Source organism: Chelonia mydas, chromosome 1 (assembly GCF_015237465.2).
Source record: "Chelonia mydas isolate rCheMyd1 chromosome 1, rCheMyd1.pri.v2, whole genome shotgun sequence".
Taxonomy (NCBI): Eukaryota; Metazoa; Chordata; order Testudines; family Cheloniidae; genus Chelonia; species Chelonia mydas.
Genome location: NC_057849.1, coordinates 37,475,377 through 37,489,785, shown reverse-complemented (window position 1 = coordinate 37,489,785; position 14,409 = coordinate 37,475,377). Strand labels below are relative to the sequence as shown.

At 47.5% G+C, this 14,409-nt stretch overlaps 1 protein-coding gene across 2 annotated transcripts in view; it reads right to left on the bottom strand.

Annotated features, from left to right (window-relative positions):
* The window catches only part of DDX10 (DEAD-box helicase 10), a 321,863-nt gene extending 307,801 nt beyond the window's left edge, over positions 1 to 14,062 (bottom strand). Inside the window, exons 1-5 of one of the 2 annotated variants that reach the window (XM_043530049.1) lie at positions 13,801 to 14,062; positions 6,202 to 6,262; positions 5,863 to 5,993; positions 2,950 to 3,108; positions 2,398 to 2,518 (exon numbers count right to left, since the gene is read on the bottom strand). In XM_043530049.1, the coding sequence (XP_043385984.1) occupies positions 2,398 to 2,518; positions 2,950 to 3,108; positions 5,863 to 5,993; positions 6,202 to 6,262; positions 13,801 to 13,983 (655 nt within the window). In that variant the 5' untranslated portion in view covers positions 13,984 to 14,062. The remainder of the gene's footprint in view (positions 1 to 2,397; positions 2,519 to 2,949; positions 3,109 to 5,862; positions 5,994 to 6,201; positions 6,263 to 13,800) is intronic. The other variant, XM_037890408.2, reaches the window with a different exon arrangement.
* Between the last annotated feature and the right edge of the window lie 347 nt (positions 14,063 to 14,409).

The window sequence follows — 14,409 nt, the reverse complement described above, 5'->3', positions numbered from 1 at the left end:
CAGGTCATATTGAAAAGTGAACTCTCAGGCTGAAAAGAGGTTACTAGTGGAGTTCCTCAGGGAATAGTCTTAGTGTTGGATCATATTAAAGAAGTTCTGTATTAAAATCACAAATGAGTTTGATTCCCCAGAGTTTAAATTCCAGGGTATTACTAATTAAGAGGTCTCTTGGTTTTTGGTACTGTTTCTCTCCCTCTATGTGTGAAACTTGCAAGCTGCTAATTGCGTTAGTACATTCTAAGACAGAGTCTGTTCTCAAAGCAATTCACAGAGAGAGAGACTCAAAGCAATACTCTGTAACAACAGAAACGGCACCCAGAGACTCCCCGCCCTTTTGTTGTATTAACAATTGTGATTAAAATAGAGATAGAGGATGTACGTGGATGGATGCTTGGTGTGGATAATAACTGAATGATCAGGGAGGTGCCAGCCTAAGAATCCAGTGTCCATCGGCCGAAGAAGGCGTCAAGTGGAAATAACCAGAGGACCCCCCAGAGGGCAGACTGGAATCCACCCAACAGCCTCAAGAATGGGAGAACCAAAGAACAAGATAACATCTAGCAGCACAGAGCTGTCAGGAATGTGCTATCTGCTGATTGATTCAGCAACAGCATGATGAAGCAATTCCCATAGACTGGCATAGGAAGAAATTCCTATAAAAATAGACTCTAAAAGGTGAGAACTTTGGGGTCTGATTGTGCAAACCAACTTCCAGGAGCATCAGATGAGCATCTGACAAGGCCCTGCTTCCTTCCTCATGTCCAGGCCACCTGGCCAGTGGCTTGGCATGAGCAACTCTAAGGCTGGTAACTATGATAACAACCTTGAAGAACGTGTGTGTGTGTGTGTGTGTGTGTGTGTGTGTGTGTGTGTGAATAAATATGAGATTGAATGGAATGTTATAGCTGTAACTAACTGCTTACTATGATTCTTTCTGTATTCACAATAAATGTGGTATTTTGCCTTTTCCCCTTTAATAAGATCCTGCTGGTTTTTAATTTATTGGTATAACATTAGGTCTAATCTTATTTAACATGGTCATTCATGGCCTTGGCACAAAAAGTAGGAGCATGCTCAAAAAAATCTGTGGATGACACAAAGTTGGGAGGTATTTCCAATCCAGAGGAGGTCAGGAATATCATACAAGAAGATCTGGCTGACTTTGAAAACTGAAGTAATAGACATGGATGCAATTTAATGGCGCAAAGTGCAAGGTCATGAACTTAGGGACTAACAACAAGAATTTTTTTATAAACTGGGGAGTTATCACTTGAAAGGAACAGAGGAGAAGAAAGACGTGGGTGTACTGATAGTCATCCTGTGATCAATGAGCTGCTAATGTGATGCGGTCATGAAAAAGGCTAATACAGTCCTAGGATGCATCAGGCAAGGTATTTCCAGTAGCGATATGGAAGTGTTAATACAATTATACAAGGCACTGGTGAGACCTTATTGCAATTTTGATCTCCCATGTTTAAGAAAGATGAATTCAAACTGGAACAGATGCAGAGAAGGGCTACTAGGATGACCCAATTAATAGAAACCTACCTTATGAGAGGAGACTCAAAAAGCTTGGCTTGTTTAGCCTCAACAAAAGAAGACTGAGGGGAGATATGATTGGTTCTATAAATACATCAGAGGCATCATTACCAGGGGAGAGGAGTTATTTAATTTTATCACCAATGTTGACACAAGAACAAATGGATATAAACTGGCCATCAGAATAAATTTAGGCTTGAAATTAGATGAAGGTTGCTAACTATCAGAGGAGTGAAGCTCTGGAACTGCCTTCCAAGGCAGTGGGGACAAAAAAACCTAACTGGCTTCAAGACTGAGCTTGATAAGTTTATGGAGGGGATGGTATGATGAGGCCGCCTACAATGGCATGTAGCCGGTCTGCGACTGCTAGCAGCAAATATCTTTAACGGCCGGTGATGGAACACTAGCTGGGGACGGCTCTGAGTTACTACAGAGAATTCTTTCCCAGATGTCTGGCTGGTGGGTCTTGCCCACATGCTCAGGGTCTAACTGACTGCCATATTTGAGGTTGGGAAGGAATTTTCCCCTGGGTCATATTGGCAGACACCCTGGGGGTTTTTTGCCTTTCTCCGCAGCGTGGGGCAGGGATCACTTATAGGGTTAAACTAGTGTAAATGGTGGATTCTCTGTAACTTGAAGTCTTTAAATCATGATTTGAGGACTTCAGTAACTCATCCAGAGGTTATGGATCTATTAGAGGAGTGGGTGGGTGAGGTACTCTGGCCTGCAATGTGCAGGAGGTCAAACTAGATGATCATGATGCTTCCTTCTGGCCTTAAAGTCTATAAGTGTAAGTATATCATAACAGCGGAACGTAAACAGTTTTTTATTTATAGCTTTCAAACATTTTTAACTTACTCAACATTTGGAGATCAGATGCATGGAAATATGATGTTTCATCCATATGCTGTAGAAGCCGACCCGGCGTGCAAATAAGTATATTTATATGGTGGATTTTGTTGGCCTCTTGTTTCAGATCCTGAAATTTAATTAAAACAGTTTAGTTCTGATTACACACCTCTAAGCTGACCCAACACCAAGCCTACTCAAGCCATTTTAAACTGGCATCTCTTCAGCACACCCAGATCTCTGATTTGAATAGGAAGTGTTTCAGAATAACTTTTAAAGTGAAAGGTAGTCCTTGGCAAGGGAGTACTGTTCAGACACCTTGCCTGGAAAGACAGAAGGCACAAGACTGAAGCTTCAAAAGACATAAGCAATAGAGCAGAGGAAAATACTGGGAAACAGTGATGCCGAGGTTCCCAGTAATTCCTCTTCTACCATGATGCAATGGTTCTCAATAGCTGCTCATCTATCAGCTATCTCCCTGACAATTGTTCCTCTAAAGATAAAATGTGGTCATTTGTACTTCCCATACAAAAATTTGAAAGTTTAAAAGGAGAAACAAACCTTTCCACCAATGATAAGGCCAGCTGAAAATTCATGATTCTTCCCCACTTTACGCAGAACCTCAAAGGTCTGGTATGCCAGTTCCCTCGTAGGCGATATTATCAGAACTCCCAATCCATCCGTCGATGTCCACTGTTGGCGATATAACCTTTCCAAAGCCTGAAAATTTACAGCAGTTTCATTTCAAAACCTATAATTTCTACTGTATAATATGTAACCAAGGTAAGAAATAATTAAAAAGGCAGATAATATAAACTCAGCACTTAGTTATATCAATATACACATTACACTTGGGAGGGCTTCAGTTTAATTATCGTTCTATCCTAAACAGTACTACTGATATTTGCTAAAGCAAAGCTCCCAAATAATGCAATATGAAAAAGACTGGGCAGGACTGCACCGAGAGACAATCTGTAGATTAAAACAATTGCAATGTGTAATGAATCCAACACTTAACACCATCCAATCAAGTCTGTATAGTCTATATGAGAATGGGATTCAGGTACAGAGTTGTACAACACTAACCCTTCTGCTGGGTACCAGAAATAAGGGTTAGTATTATTATGGGTACAAGAAATAAGGAGAACAAGTGGAGTACATAATTCAGCTGTAATATTTCTGAGTTACTCCTGGGGGAATTCTGCACTACTGTGCATGCGCAGAATTTATGTCCCCTGATGATTTCTTTGTTTCCCCACAGATAACCGACTTTTGATGGGGAAGCAAAGGGAAGCTACAAAAGCGGTCATACGACCCTCTCCAACACTATGTTTCGGTTGCCAACGGCAGCCAGCAGAGAGGTAAATCACTGTGGGGCGGGACTGGGGAAGACCCAGCTGGTGGCACCTACCCTGTGCTGAGCTCAGCTGCTAATCCCAGCTGGGCTGGGCAGGACAGGACTTCCTCTTCCCCCGCACAGCATCCAGGGCCAGATCAGATCCACCCCCAGATTTCTCCCGCAGCTGTAAGAAGCTCTGCAAACTCCCCCTCCCCACCGTGCTTCCTGCACGCATCAGTCCTCAGCTGCAGTGGGAGAGATCACTGTACAGAGAGCTGTTCCCCCATCCGTCCAACCCTGTACCTCCAGACTCCCTCATATGCAGACCCTCCTGCCGAGCCTCACTCCCCTGTACCCAGAACCCCCGCAATGAGCCGCACTTCCCCTGCACCACCCCCAACAAGCCACCCGCACCCAAATCCCCACCCTACTGAGCCCCAACCTGCTGCACCTGGACCCCAAACTCACTGAGCACCACTCCTCTAGCATCTGGACATCCCCCCACAGTCAGACTCCCCTGCTGAGCTCTATCCCCCCCACACTCAGACAACCCCCTGCACTGAGCCCCAATCACCTTCACCAGGACCCCCATGCAGAGCCCCATTACCTTTGCACCCAGAACCCCCAACAAGCCCCTGTGCATCCAGATCCCCCCTGCACCCGGATCCCCCACTGAGCCGCCAGCAACCAGATTGCCTCACACAAAACCCTCTCACCCCACACCTGGATTCACCCCCACACTAACCCCTCCACACTTGGATCCTGCCTTGCTGAGCCTTCCTGCCCACACCTAGTGCACCTGGCATGGAGGGGCAGGGCTCTGGGGTGTTTCTGGGGCAGACCCAATCCTTGCACTGTATCAGGGTTGGGTGCAGCCTCACTGATGAGTCCGTGTCCCCTGGGGAGGGGGAAGAGCTGCACAGTGATCTCCCACCTCTGTGCAGCCAGTGGCCTGTGCTCCCCAATGCAATGCTGGAGCCTCCGCATTAATTTGACAAATAAAATTTGCAGAATTTTAAAATATTGTGAGCAGAATTTTTCTTTTCTGGCACAGAATTTCATTTTTTGGTGCAGAATGCCCTCAGGAGTACTGGGCTCACACCTACAAGGCAGTACCACTGCTGAAACAAAGCATTCCAACTAAAGGTACTGCTGCCATGATGCAGGTCCACTTCTGCTATTACAGATTCACACACTGTCAAATTGTTGTGTTCAGCTAAACAACAAAAAGATTTCACCAAGGCTGATGTGATATCCCTACTGATGGTGCTTTCCACAGCCACAAAAGAGATCAAAACTTGTTTTCTAGCCTCCTTCTATATGACACTTAGTCTCAGTTATCACTAGGCTCCTTCTCTACAAATCCTTTTAAATGCGTGGACATAAAAATGGATACAACTGTTTCAAGAGCTGTATTTCTCAATTACAGATATAAATTAAACAACATCATTTTCCTTCTTTGCTACAGTATGCAGAAGATTGTTCCCCCCATTTCCAAAACCTAAACATTTATTTCCTAATTGGGAGATCTAGCATAAAGCACATTCTAGTTTCTGAGAGGTTGCCTAAATACCCATTTCTGTTCCCACTGTTTTGATATTTACTTTAATGGAAGTGGATTGGGCCCTAAATTAATAATCTACATTGAATGCTAATCGTTAGTCTCATAATTTAAAACCAAATTAACACCCCCCCCCATCTGGCAACCTGATCACCATTTGATTGGTTCCTCAATTTATATGCCAAATTGAAAAAAATCCTTTCTATAATACTAAAGAAAATAAATACAAAGTCTGACTTTCCAGCGCCCCTGCCAACAAAGCCGCATTCACACTGCCACTTCCATCGGCAAAACATTTGTCTTTCGGGGGTTGGGGGGGCTTTTTTAAGAATCTGTGAAAGACAAAACTTCAGACAAGCCCAAAGTGTCAAAACATTTCTAGAGACAAAAATATACCCAGACCATCTACAAAACCTCAGAAAGCAATACGTAAGTTAGTCTGTCATAGCTTTATGTGAACAAATATTACAGTCAAATTATGTCTCCTGGCTCCGATTAACCAAAGTATGTGTTTAATGTACAATACATCCACTTTACATAGCTCAAGCTTCCAATGAGAAGGTAAATTACTTACTGGGATAATAAAAGCCAAGGTTTTGCCTGATCCAGTCTTTGCAGCTCCAAGTACATCTTTACCTTGCAAAGACAAGCCTATAGTCTGCCTCTGTATCTCAGTTACCATGCGATACTCTGCTTCTTGCAAACCTAGTATTTGGGAAAGGGGGGGAAAAAATTCTTACTTTTTGCCTTGGACAATGATACATTTTCCCATAAGGAAAAATATTGCAGGTAGCAACATTATCTTGGAACTCTGATATTTAAAAACAAAAACTCCTTAAACTCCCAATGAATAAGACTGGTTAAAATTGATCTTTTATTCAAATACTTTCCTAAAAACTGTTGGTGCACTTACCTTTCAATGTTTTCTTTGACAATGGGAAATCTGAAAATCTTTCAATTTCATTGGGTTTTATCTGAAACAAAAGGATTTAATCAATGCTAGGATATAAGAATACCATAGAATTTAAATCACATAGTTTGCTGGTAACATTGGTAGAATTTTTAGTGGGTTAATTCAAGGAGTACTCAGCAATCAACCTCAACCAGCTAACTGGAGGTAAAAGATCCACACAATTACACATAGGTATAGTTTGACTTCTACATTTGGGGGACCAGCTTCAGTCAGGCCAATAGGTCTCTGCATGGGGGGCAAATTCCACAACTGTTGAGGCTTGCAGTTTGGGGGGGGGGGGCAACCTCCCTCCTCCCCCCTAAACTACACCCATGCATCTACATTAGGTTTATCTAACCCTGTCAATTTTTCCTAATCTAGACACATTTTAAAATGTGGAAAGTGGACAAAAATATGCACTTAACATTGCTCTACAATAGTAGCAGTTCAATTTATATCTTAAATGTAATCATCTAAGGTCTTCAGAGACATCCAATTGTAACAATATGCTAAGAGACATAATCAAGGTTTAAGCATTCCATATGCTACTTGCCAAAAAGCCCAAGGCATGACATGCAATTAAATGTTCATACTAAATAGCTGATAAAACAGTATCAAACCTAAGAGCAGAATTTCTCTAGATTTTTCTGAACTTGTGCCACCACTGGGGACCCTCTGCTTCTCCCCCAGCACCTCCAGGGCCTCTGTGCTCCCCCCCCTTACACACACACCCTGACTGACCCCTTCCTTGCCTGCCCCACCCCCAGAGGCCCTAGCGTGTGGAGGAAACTGACCGTGGGAGCTGCATTTGGAAAACCCCGGCTCCTGGAGGAGGGGACCTGCCTGCATGGCGCAGCAAGTAAGAGCTCCGACTGGAGCTGGGGTATGTGCCATAAGCAGACATCCGGTACGGAACTCAGGGAGGGGGGGGGGCACCGCCCTCCCTAAATGGCAGCCCTGGCCAAGGCTCCCACAGCTTTCCCACAGCTGCTTGCGTCAGCCCCACACCTCTGCAGGGCGGACAGCACAGCAACGAGGACAAGGGTCACGCACTGGCTGTATGGAGGTGGGAGATCACTCTGAAGCCCCCTGCCACCGCTGAGACATGGACTCAGAGGTGAGGCTGCACCCAATTCTGACACAGTGCCTCCCCAGAAACACCCAGGGACTCTGCCTGTCTGCACTGAGCAAGAGGGACAGAGTCTCACATGGACACCAAGCCCTGACCCTTGATCCAGGTATGGGGCAGACAGGCTCAGCCTGGCAGGATCCAAGTGTGAAGGGGCTTAGTGTGGAGGACCCAGGTGTGCAGTGAGGGTCTTGTGTGGGGAAATCTGGATGCAGGAGGCTCAGTGAGAGTTCCAGGTGTGTGTATGGGGGGAATCTAGATGCACAGGGTCTCATTGGGGGGTTCCGGGTGCAGGGGGAATGGGACTCTGCAGGGTGTCCAGATGAAGGTGGTTGGGGGTCAGCAGCAGAGTCTGGATGCTGGGGACTCAGCATGGGGGTCCAGCTGCTGGGGGTCTGGATGCAGGGGAGAGGAGCCCAGCAGAGATCCAGATGCAGGGGGGTGGGGCTCTGCAGGGTAGGTCTGGATGCAGAGAGTCTCCAGTTGCAGGGGTGGAGGTTTGGGTGCAGGTGGCACCAGGTGTGGTGTGAGGATTGGCAAGGGGTGGGCCTGGATGCATGGAGGTTGGGCAGATGGGGCAGCAGCTCTCATTACAATGAACCCTCCCCCCCGCAGATGAGGCGCAATGGGGGCAGGAAGTAGAGGGGGGAAACAGAGTTTCCTGGGAGTGGATCTGACCCAGCCCTGGCCACTCCTTGCAGGGGAAAAGAAAGTTCTGTCCTCTTTTGCCCCCAGCCCGGACTAGCAGCTGAGCCCTGCCCCCTCCCCGCAGTGATTTACCTCTCTGCCAGCGGCACCCAAAATGATGCACCCGCACTGCTGGTGAGAGGCACATGACCGCTCTTGCAGCTTCCCTTTGCTTCCCCATCAGAAGTCATTTTTCTGCAGGGAAGCAAAGAAATCTGTGGGGGACATGAATTCTGTGGGCATGCAGTAGCATAGAATTCTGCCAGGAGTACTCTAGATATTCAGAACTCTACAGTACTTAACCCTAGCTATTAGAGAGGTAACTTCTCCCTCCGTAACCCTGGCCTACCAGATATGCTTCACCAGTAAAATGAATAAGGCAGACTTGCAAGTTATGAAGACAGGACTTTCACAAGAGCTGAACTTACACTATTGCTTATGTCAATGTAGCGTATGTCACTCAGGGTGTGAAAAATCCACCCCCGAGCAATAAGTTATATTGATTTAAAGCGGTGTCTACACCGCACTATGTCGACGGGAAACGCACTCCCACCAACACAGCTTCCGCCTCTCGTTGAGGTGGAGTAATTACATTGACAGGAGAGTGCTCTCCCATCGACATAGTGCGGTAGTGAAGACAAGCCCTTATTCCCCACCAGATATGCCTGACCGCTGAAATAACCACTTTCAGAAATAAACGTGAGTCTCCTCTAAAAGGTCTTGCTTTATTACAATAATTCTTTCACACACGTACCCCCCTCCCACAATCAAGATGTTGCTCTTGCAGGCTGCAAATAAAGAAGAATTGCTAAATATCTGGCAGGTAATCAGGTACTACGTGATGGGGGACTGGCAAACAGAGACAAAGTTCTGAATTCAGTCGTCTTACATCATTTTAATTCTAAAATTTTCTCATTTAGGAACAATTAACTCACACAACCTTCTTCACAAAGGCAGAAATCTGGACTTCCAAATTTTAATGCTGTTCTGAATCTAAATTCATCACCATGCTGTAGCCTCTTTCTCCTATACTGGCCTCAATTTAGTAGTTCAATGTTGGCATCAGTCATGCTGGCAAAGTGATAGAAAAGATCCATAGCTTCTGTGACATTGGCTAAGCAAGCAGCAAAATGAGACTGCTGCTTATTACGTCAAGAAGAGATTAAAATTAAAGGAGTGAGTTGTGTTGGCCAAAATAATGGCACCTTTAGAACCCTGTGCACCTTACAAAATGTGTGTAACCCCTAAGTAGTGCATACTGCACAGCCTACCTAACTTAGCAAGTCAGATCAACGTGAAATAACCAATGCTCAGCAAACCAAGTCATAACGTCACCCAGCCAAGACTCAACTTCTCCATGCCTCAGGTGATCATATCTGGAAAATGAGGCTAACAAAGCTTCATACTTAGATTGTACTTTTTCCGTCAGTAGATTTCAAAGCACTTTACAAGAGCAGACAACCATAATCATCTCCATTTTACAGTTGCCTACACAACATACAGAAATAGGCATTTCATGTCAGAGGCACTGCAATCTAGTGGATAAATTATGGGCCTAACTCCCCTGCCCTCCCGCCCCCAAGAGATCAGGGTTCTACCACAAATTTGCTATGCAACCTTTGTCAAATCACTTCAACTCTGTTCCTCCAGCTCAAAAAGATGCATGGACATTCCCCAAAAGGCAGGGGTAGTCAGTTCTCTAGATCTAGGACTTTCATTTCTGAAAGTTAATCCACCACGCCAACTCAGAGGCCAACCACCAAAACACTAATTTTTCACTGTTTATATCACCATTTACTTCACCAATGGTGAAAACTGGACTGTTTCTATTAATGGCAATTTCTGAAACACTTCACTTACTTACACACAAGCCAATATCAAAGGCGACCCACATTTCAAATTTTACACTGTGATGCAATGTAGTGGCAGACAGAGAAACACAAAGAAACATTAGAAACTTTGCAAACATTTAAAAAAGGAACGATTTTAAGTCCTTTAACCTCAAGAAATCCTTAATATAATCCAGGCAGAACATATTTCAGTTGTCAATGAGGCTTAATCCTAAAAATCTGAAGGCATGAGGATTTCCCCGACCCACTTCCTTTGGAATTTCAACAGTAATTCCAATCAGCATTCTAACAGGCCTGTGGTTACAGCTTTAATTTCAAAGAGGTTAGTACCTCTCCATATTAAACGACACATACCTGCAAAAAGAGAACGAGAGTCACACAACTCCAGAAACACAGACTTTTACCATTTGAGCCGAAGGAAGATCTCTCTTAGTTGTCAGCTATACAACAGCCCTTTTCTTTCTAAAAGGCAACCAGGTAAGGTGCTCTCTCGCAAAGTGCCTAATTGTGCTACCACTAAAGTCAGTAAAAAAACTGGTGTTAAAATCAGAGCAGGATTGGGCCCAAATGTAACCCCAAAAAACCCTAATACCTTTGTTTAGCTACAACCCTTATTTTCCCCTTCCACATGTAGCCAGCATAGAACAATAATCAAAATATAATTCTATATAAAGTCTGAAGATGTAGTAACAGGTCACTTTTAAGCTAAAAGGAGACAAAGAAACTAAGGTGCTTTTAATTATGGCAAGTAACTTAAGCAATTTTATTTAACAATCTTCAGGCCAAACGACTTTTCCAAGATAAAGTCACAGGAGTTCTAATATGGAGTCGTACAATGGAAGCTTGCTGAATCCTTATCTATGGAGAGGTTACTGCCTCTCCATAAAAACTAGGGCCCTACCAATCTCAGGGACACGAAAAAGGAGTCACAAACTGTGAAATAAGACATTTCCTGTGAAATCCAATCTCCCTATGATGCTGCGAGTGCCGGGCTCCTGCCAGGGCTCAGGGTTTCCACCTCCACTGCTCCTGCCAGGGCTCAGGGCACCCAGGCTTCCACCTCCATGGCTCCTGCTGGGGCTTGGGACACCCGGGCTCAGGGCTTCCACCTCCACAGCTCCTGCGGGGACTCAGGGCTTCCACCTCTGCAGATTCTGCCAGGGCGCAAGGTGCCCATTTTTTCAGGAGCCCCCACACTGGCCAGGGCTCCTGGGCACAATTAATCTGCCACTGGCTGGGACTAACAGCTAGGAGCCCCTGGCTGAAGTGCTCCCAGTTGCAAGGGGGAGATCACACCCACCCCCGGGAACCTCCTCCAGCTACAGGAAGCTCTGGAGCTGCTGCCCAGCCTGGGAGCTTCCTGCAGCCCAGGGAGGTATCCGGAGGTGGGTCTGATCTCCCCCTGAGAGGGGCCATGCAGGAGAAGAACAAGTCCTGTCCATCCCTAGCCGGCTGGGGCTAGCAGCTAGGGACCTCTGGCTGGGGCGCTCACAGCATCACAGGGGGAGATCAGACTCATCCCAACTTCTGGAAGCCTCTTCCTGCAGGAAGATCCACGGCTGCTGCCTTCAGAGCCCAACTGTGAAGGCAGCATAGAAGTGAGCGTGTCAATCCTGCAACCCCCCTAGAGCAGCCTTGCAACCCCCCAACAATTCCCTTTTGGGTTCGGACTCCCACCGTTACAACACCCTGAAATTTCAGGTGTAAACATATGAAAACGTGAAATTGACTTATTTTCAAATCTGATGGCCGTGAAATTGACCAAAATGGACTGTGAATTTGGTAGGGCCCTAATAATAAAAGAAAGTTTATCACTGCTGTACTCAGTCTCAGAGTGTGCCCTATCACAAACGTGACAAAACCCAATACAAGAATATATCACCAATTATGGGTTTTGCTCACAAGAGTGAAACAAGCCTAATCGAGGAAACCATACACTCATGCCCACACAGTAGTCTTAAATAGATAGATTACTCTGTGCTTCATCCCACATGTAGTGAAGGTTGACTGACATGTTCTGTCCAAGGGGTGGCTGCAATTCAGCAAAGGATGAAATAATACCATGTGTAAAGCACTGAGATCCTTCAGGATAAAAGGCACCATATGAACATAAAGTGTTATTAATAGTCACAGCCACAGAGCTAATAACCAGAGGACTAAACCTGTAACCAGAGTTTGGTTCAAATGATTCCTTTCCTGCTCAGTGGGGTCCAAGAGCTGTGCTATGGTGAGAACGCCAATCCCCATGCCCCTTACTTGACTACTGGTAGAGAAGAAGGGCTTGCCCCTGAACTCACATATTTTTCTGTTAGATTTGGCTACCAAGAGCCTGTTTAATTTGATGGTTTCCCAGTCTGCTGAGAGAAATGGAAATCTTCTTCTCTCCAATACGTAAACTCATCCCTGCTGTCTAGTTAGAGGGAACCAATACCATTCTCTCCATCCATCCCTATTCTCTCCCATTCCTATCAGCTGCTTCTTCCCTTCTCCGAGTTTTGCTTTTTAGGCTATGGCTGCATTACAGCTCATACAGCAGCACAGCTGTAGTACTGTAAGGTCTCCCATATAGCCACTTTATGCCAGCAGTAGAAAGATCTCCTGCCAGCATAATTAAACCACCCCCAATGAGAGGCAGTAGCTATGTCAGCGAGAGAGCATCTCCTGCCGACACAGTGCTATTCACTCCAGTGCTTTTGTCGGTGAAACTTATGTCAGTCAGGGGTGTGCTTTTTCACACCCCGACCAACAAGTTTTACTGACAAAAGTGCTAGTGTGGACAAAGCCTTAATCACCACACAGGATCTCATCTTGACTGGGTAGCAGTGTCAGAGCAAAACTGAAGAGATCTCAGTTGCCCTCTGACACTCCTGTTGGGGAAACCAGTGAGATAAGAATCATGTCAGTTGCACTCTACTGGTGGGGTCCTAATAGTTAAGGAAACCTTCCCACTTGCTAAAGTGGAGAGGCATTTTACAAACCTCCATAATAGATAAGCACCATCCCCAACAACAAAAAGATTGCAACTAGTACAGAATGAAGCACTCTCCCCCCACAATCACACACTCACTTCTTCCCCCCCTGCAATCTTCACACCTAGATACCTCTACCCCCCTCCCCCCCGACCATGGGTGGCTCAGCTGACACCAGCTAATATCCCCCTCATTCCTGAACATTGCTGCTCTAGTAGGCTGATGCCATCACATCTCCCACAGCAATACCACAGCTGAGCTACACCCCAGCCAAGCCCATGTCTCCCCCCATATAAACTCCACGTGGAGCCACCTCAACCTGACTGATTCCGGATCAGGATTTATCTTCTCAGTGAATGTCTTCCTTGACCTCCAGAAAGGGCCATTCTAGCTGGTCAATGCCTCTCAGTGGGTGAGCTCGAGCTCCAGTCAGCACCACTCTAGCCAGATAAATACCCTCTTCTCCTAGTAAGTGCCCCTCACTTCTGAGATAACAACTCCAGCCAAACCACGCCTTCTCTGGAGGGCTCCTCTGGGCATCACCCACTGGGTGCCCCCTTCACCTCCGGCAGCGATGCTCTAGCCTAGCAATGCCCCTTTTCACCACCAATGGGTGCCCCTACCCTGGCTAGCACCACCTTTCCCCAGGGCAGCCCCGCACCCACCGGACGGACAGACAGTGCCCCCTGCCCCCCGCCGGGTGCCCCGCACCCACCGGACGGACAGACAGTGCCCCCTGCCCCCCGCCGGGTGCCCCGCACCCACCGGACGGACAGACAGTGCCCCTTGCCCCCCGCCGGGTGCCCCGCACCCACCGGACACCCCTACTCGACGATGGGAAATGTCCCACCCCAGGCAGCACGGCTCCCTCCCCATGCTCCGTCCCCCTCGCTCCCCCGGGGGATAGCGTGGCCCGGCCCCTCACCTCCGGGTAGCGCTGCTCCAGCCGGGCGATCCCCTCGCGCTCCACCTCCCACTCCGGCCGCTTCCGCTGCTTCTGCTGCAGCCGCAGCTTGTTCTTGCGCTTGGTGTATTTCTTCTTCCAGCGCTCGAAGCTGCGCACCGGGTCCGGGCCCCCGCCGCCCGCGCGGCGCCCCGAGCCGCCCATGCCGCGCTCGCTCGCCCGCCTGCCCGCAGCCTCCCGCAGTCCCGGCCTGGGACCAACACGCGCTGCGACGGCTGCGGCTGCCGGGACCGTCGCAGGGAGAGCGCGTCACCCGGCCCCGCCCCTGGGGCTGCCCGGACTCCTCCCACAGGCCGGCATGGGGGCGGGGCCAGGGACCCGCCTGACTCGCCCCAGCGCAAGGCTTGTGTCCCGCTCAGTGCGCGAGGCCCCCCTGCTCGTTGCGTGGCAGCCGGCCTGCGCTCAGCCTAGGGTTGCCAACTTTCTAGTCACCAACACTGAACACCCTAGCCCCGCCCCTTCCCCGAGGCCCCGCCCCCGATCCCTACATTCGCCCTCCTTCGGCGGCTCGTTGTGCCCCGCCTTCTCTTACTTTCGCTGGGCTGGGGCAAGGAGATGGGGTGCGGGAGG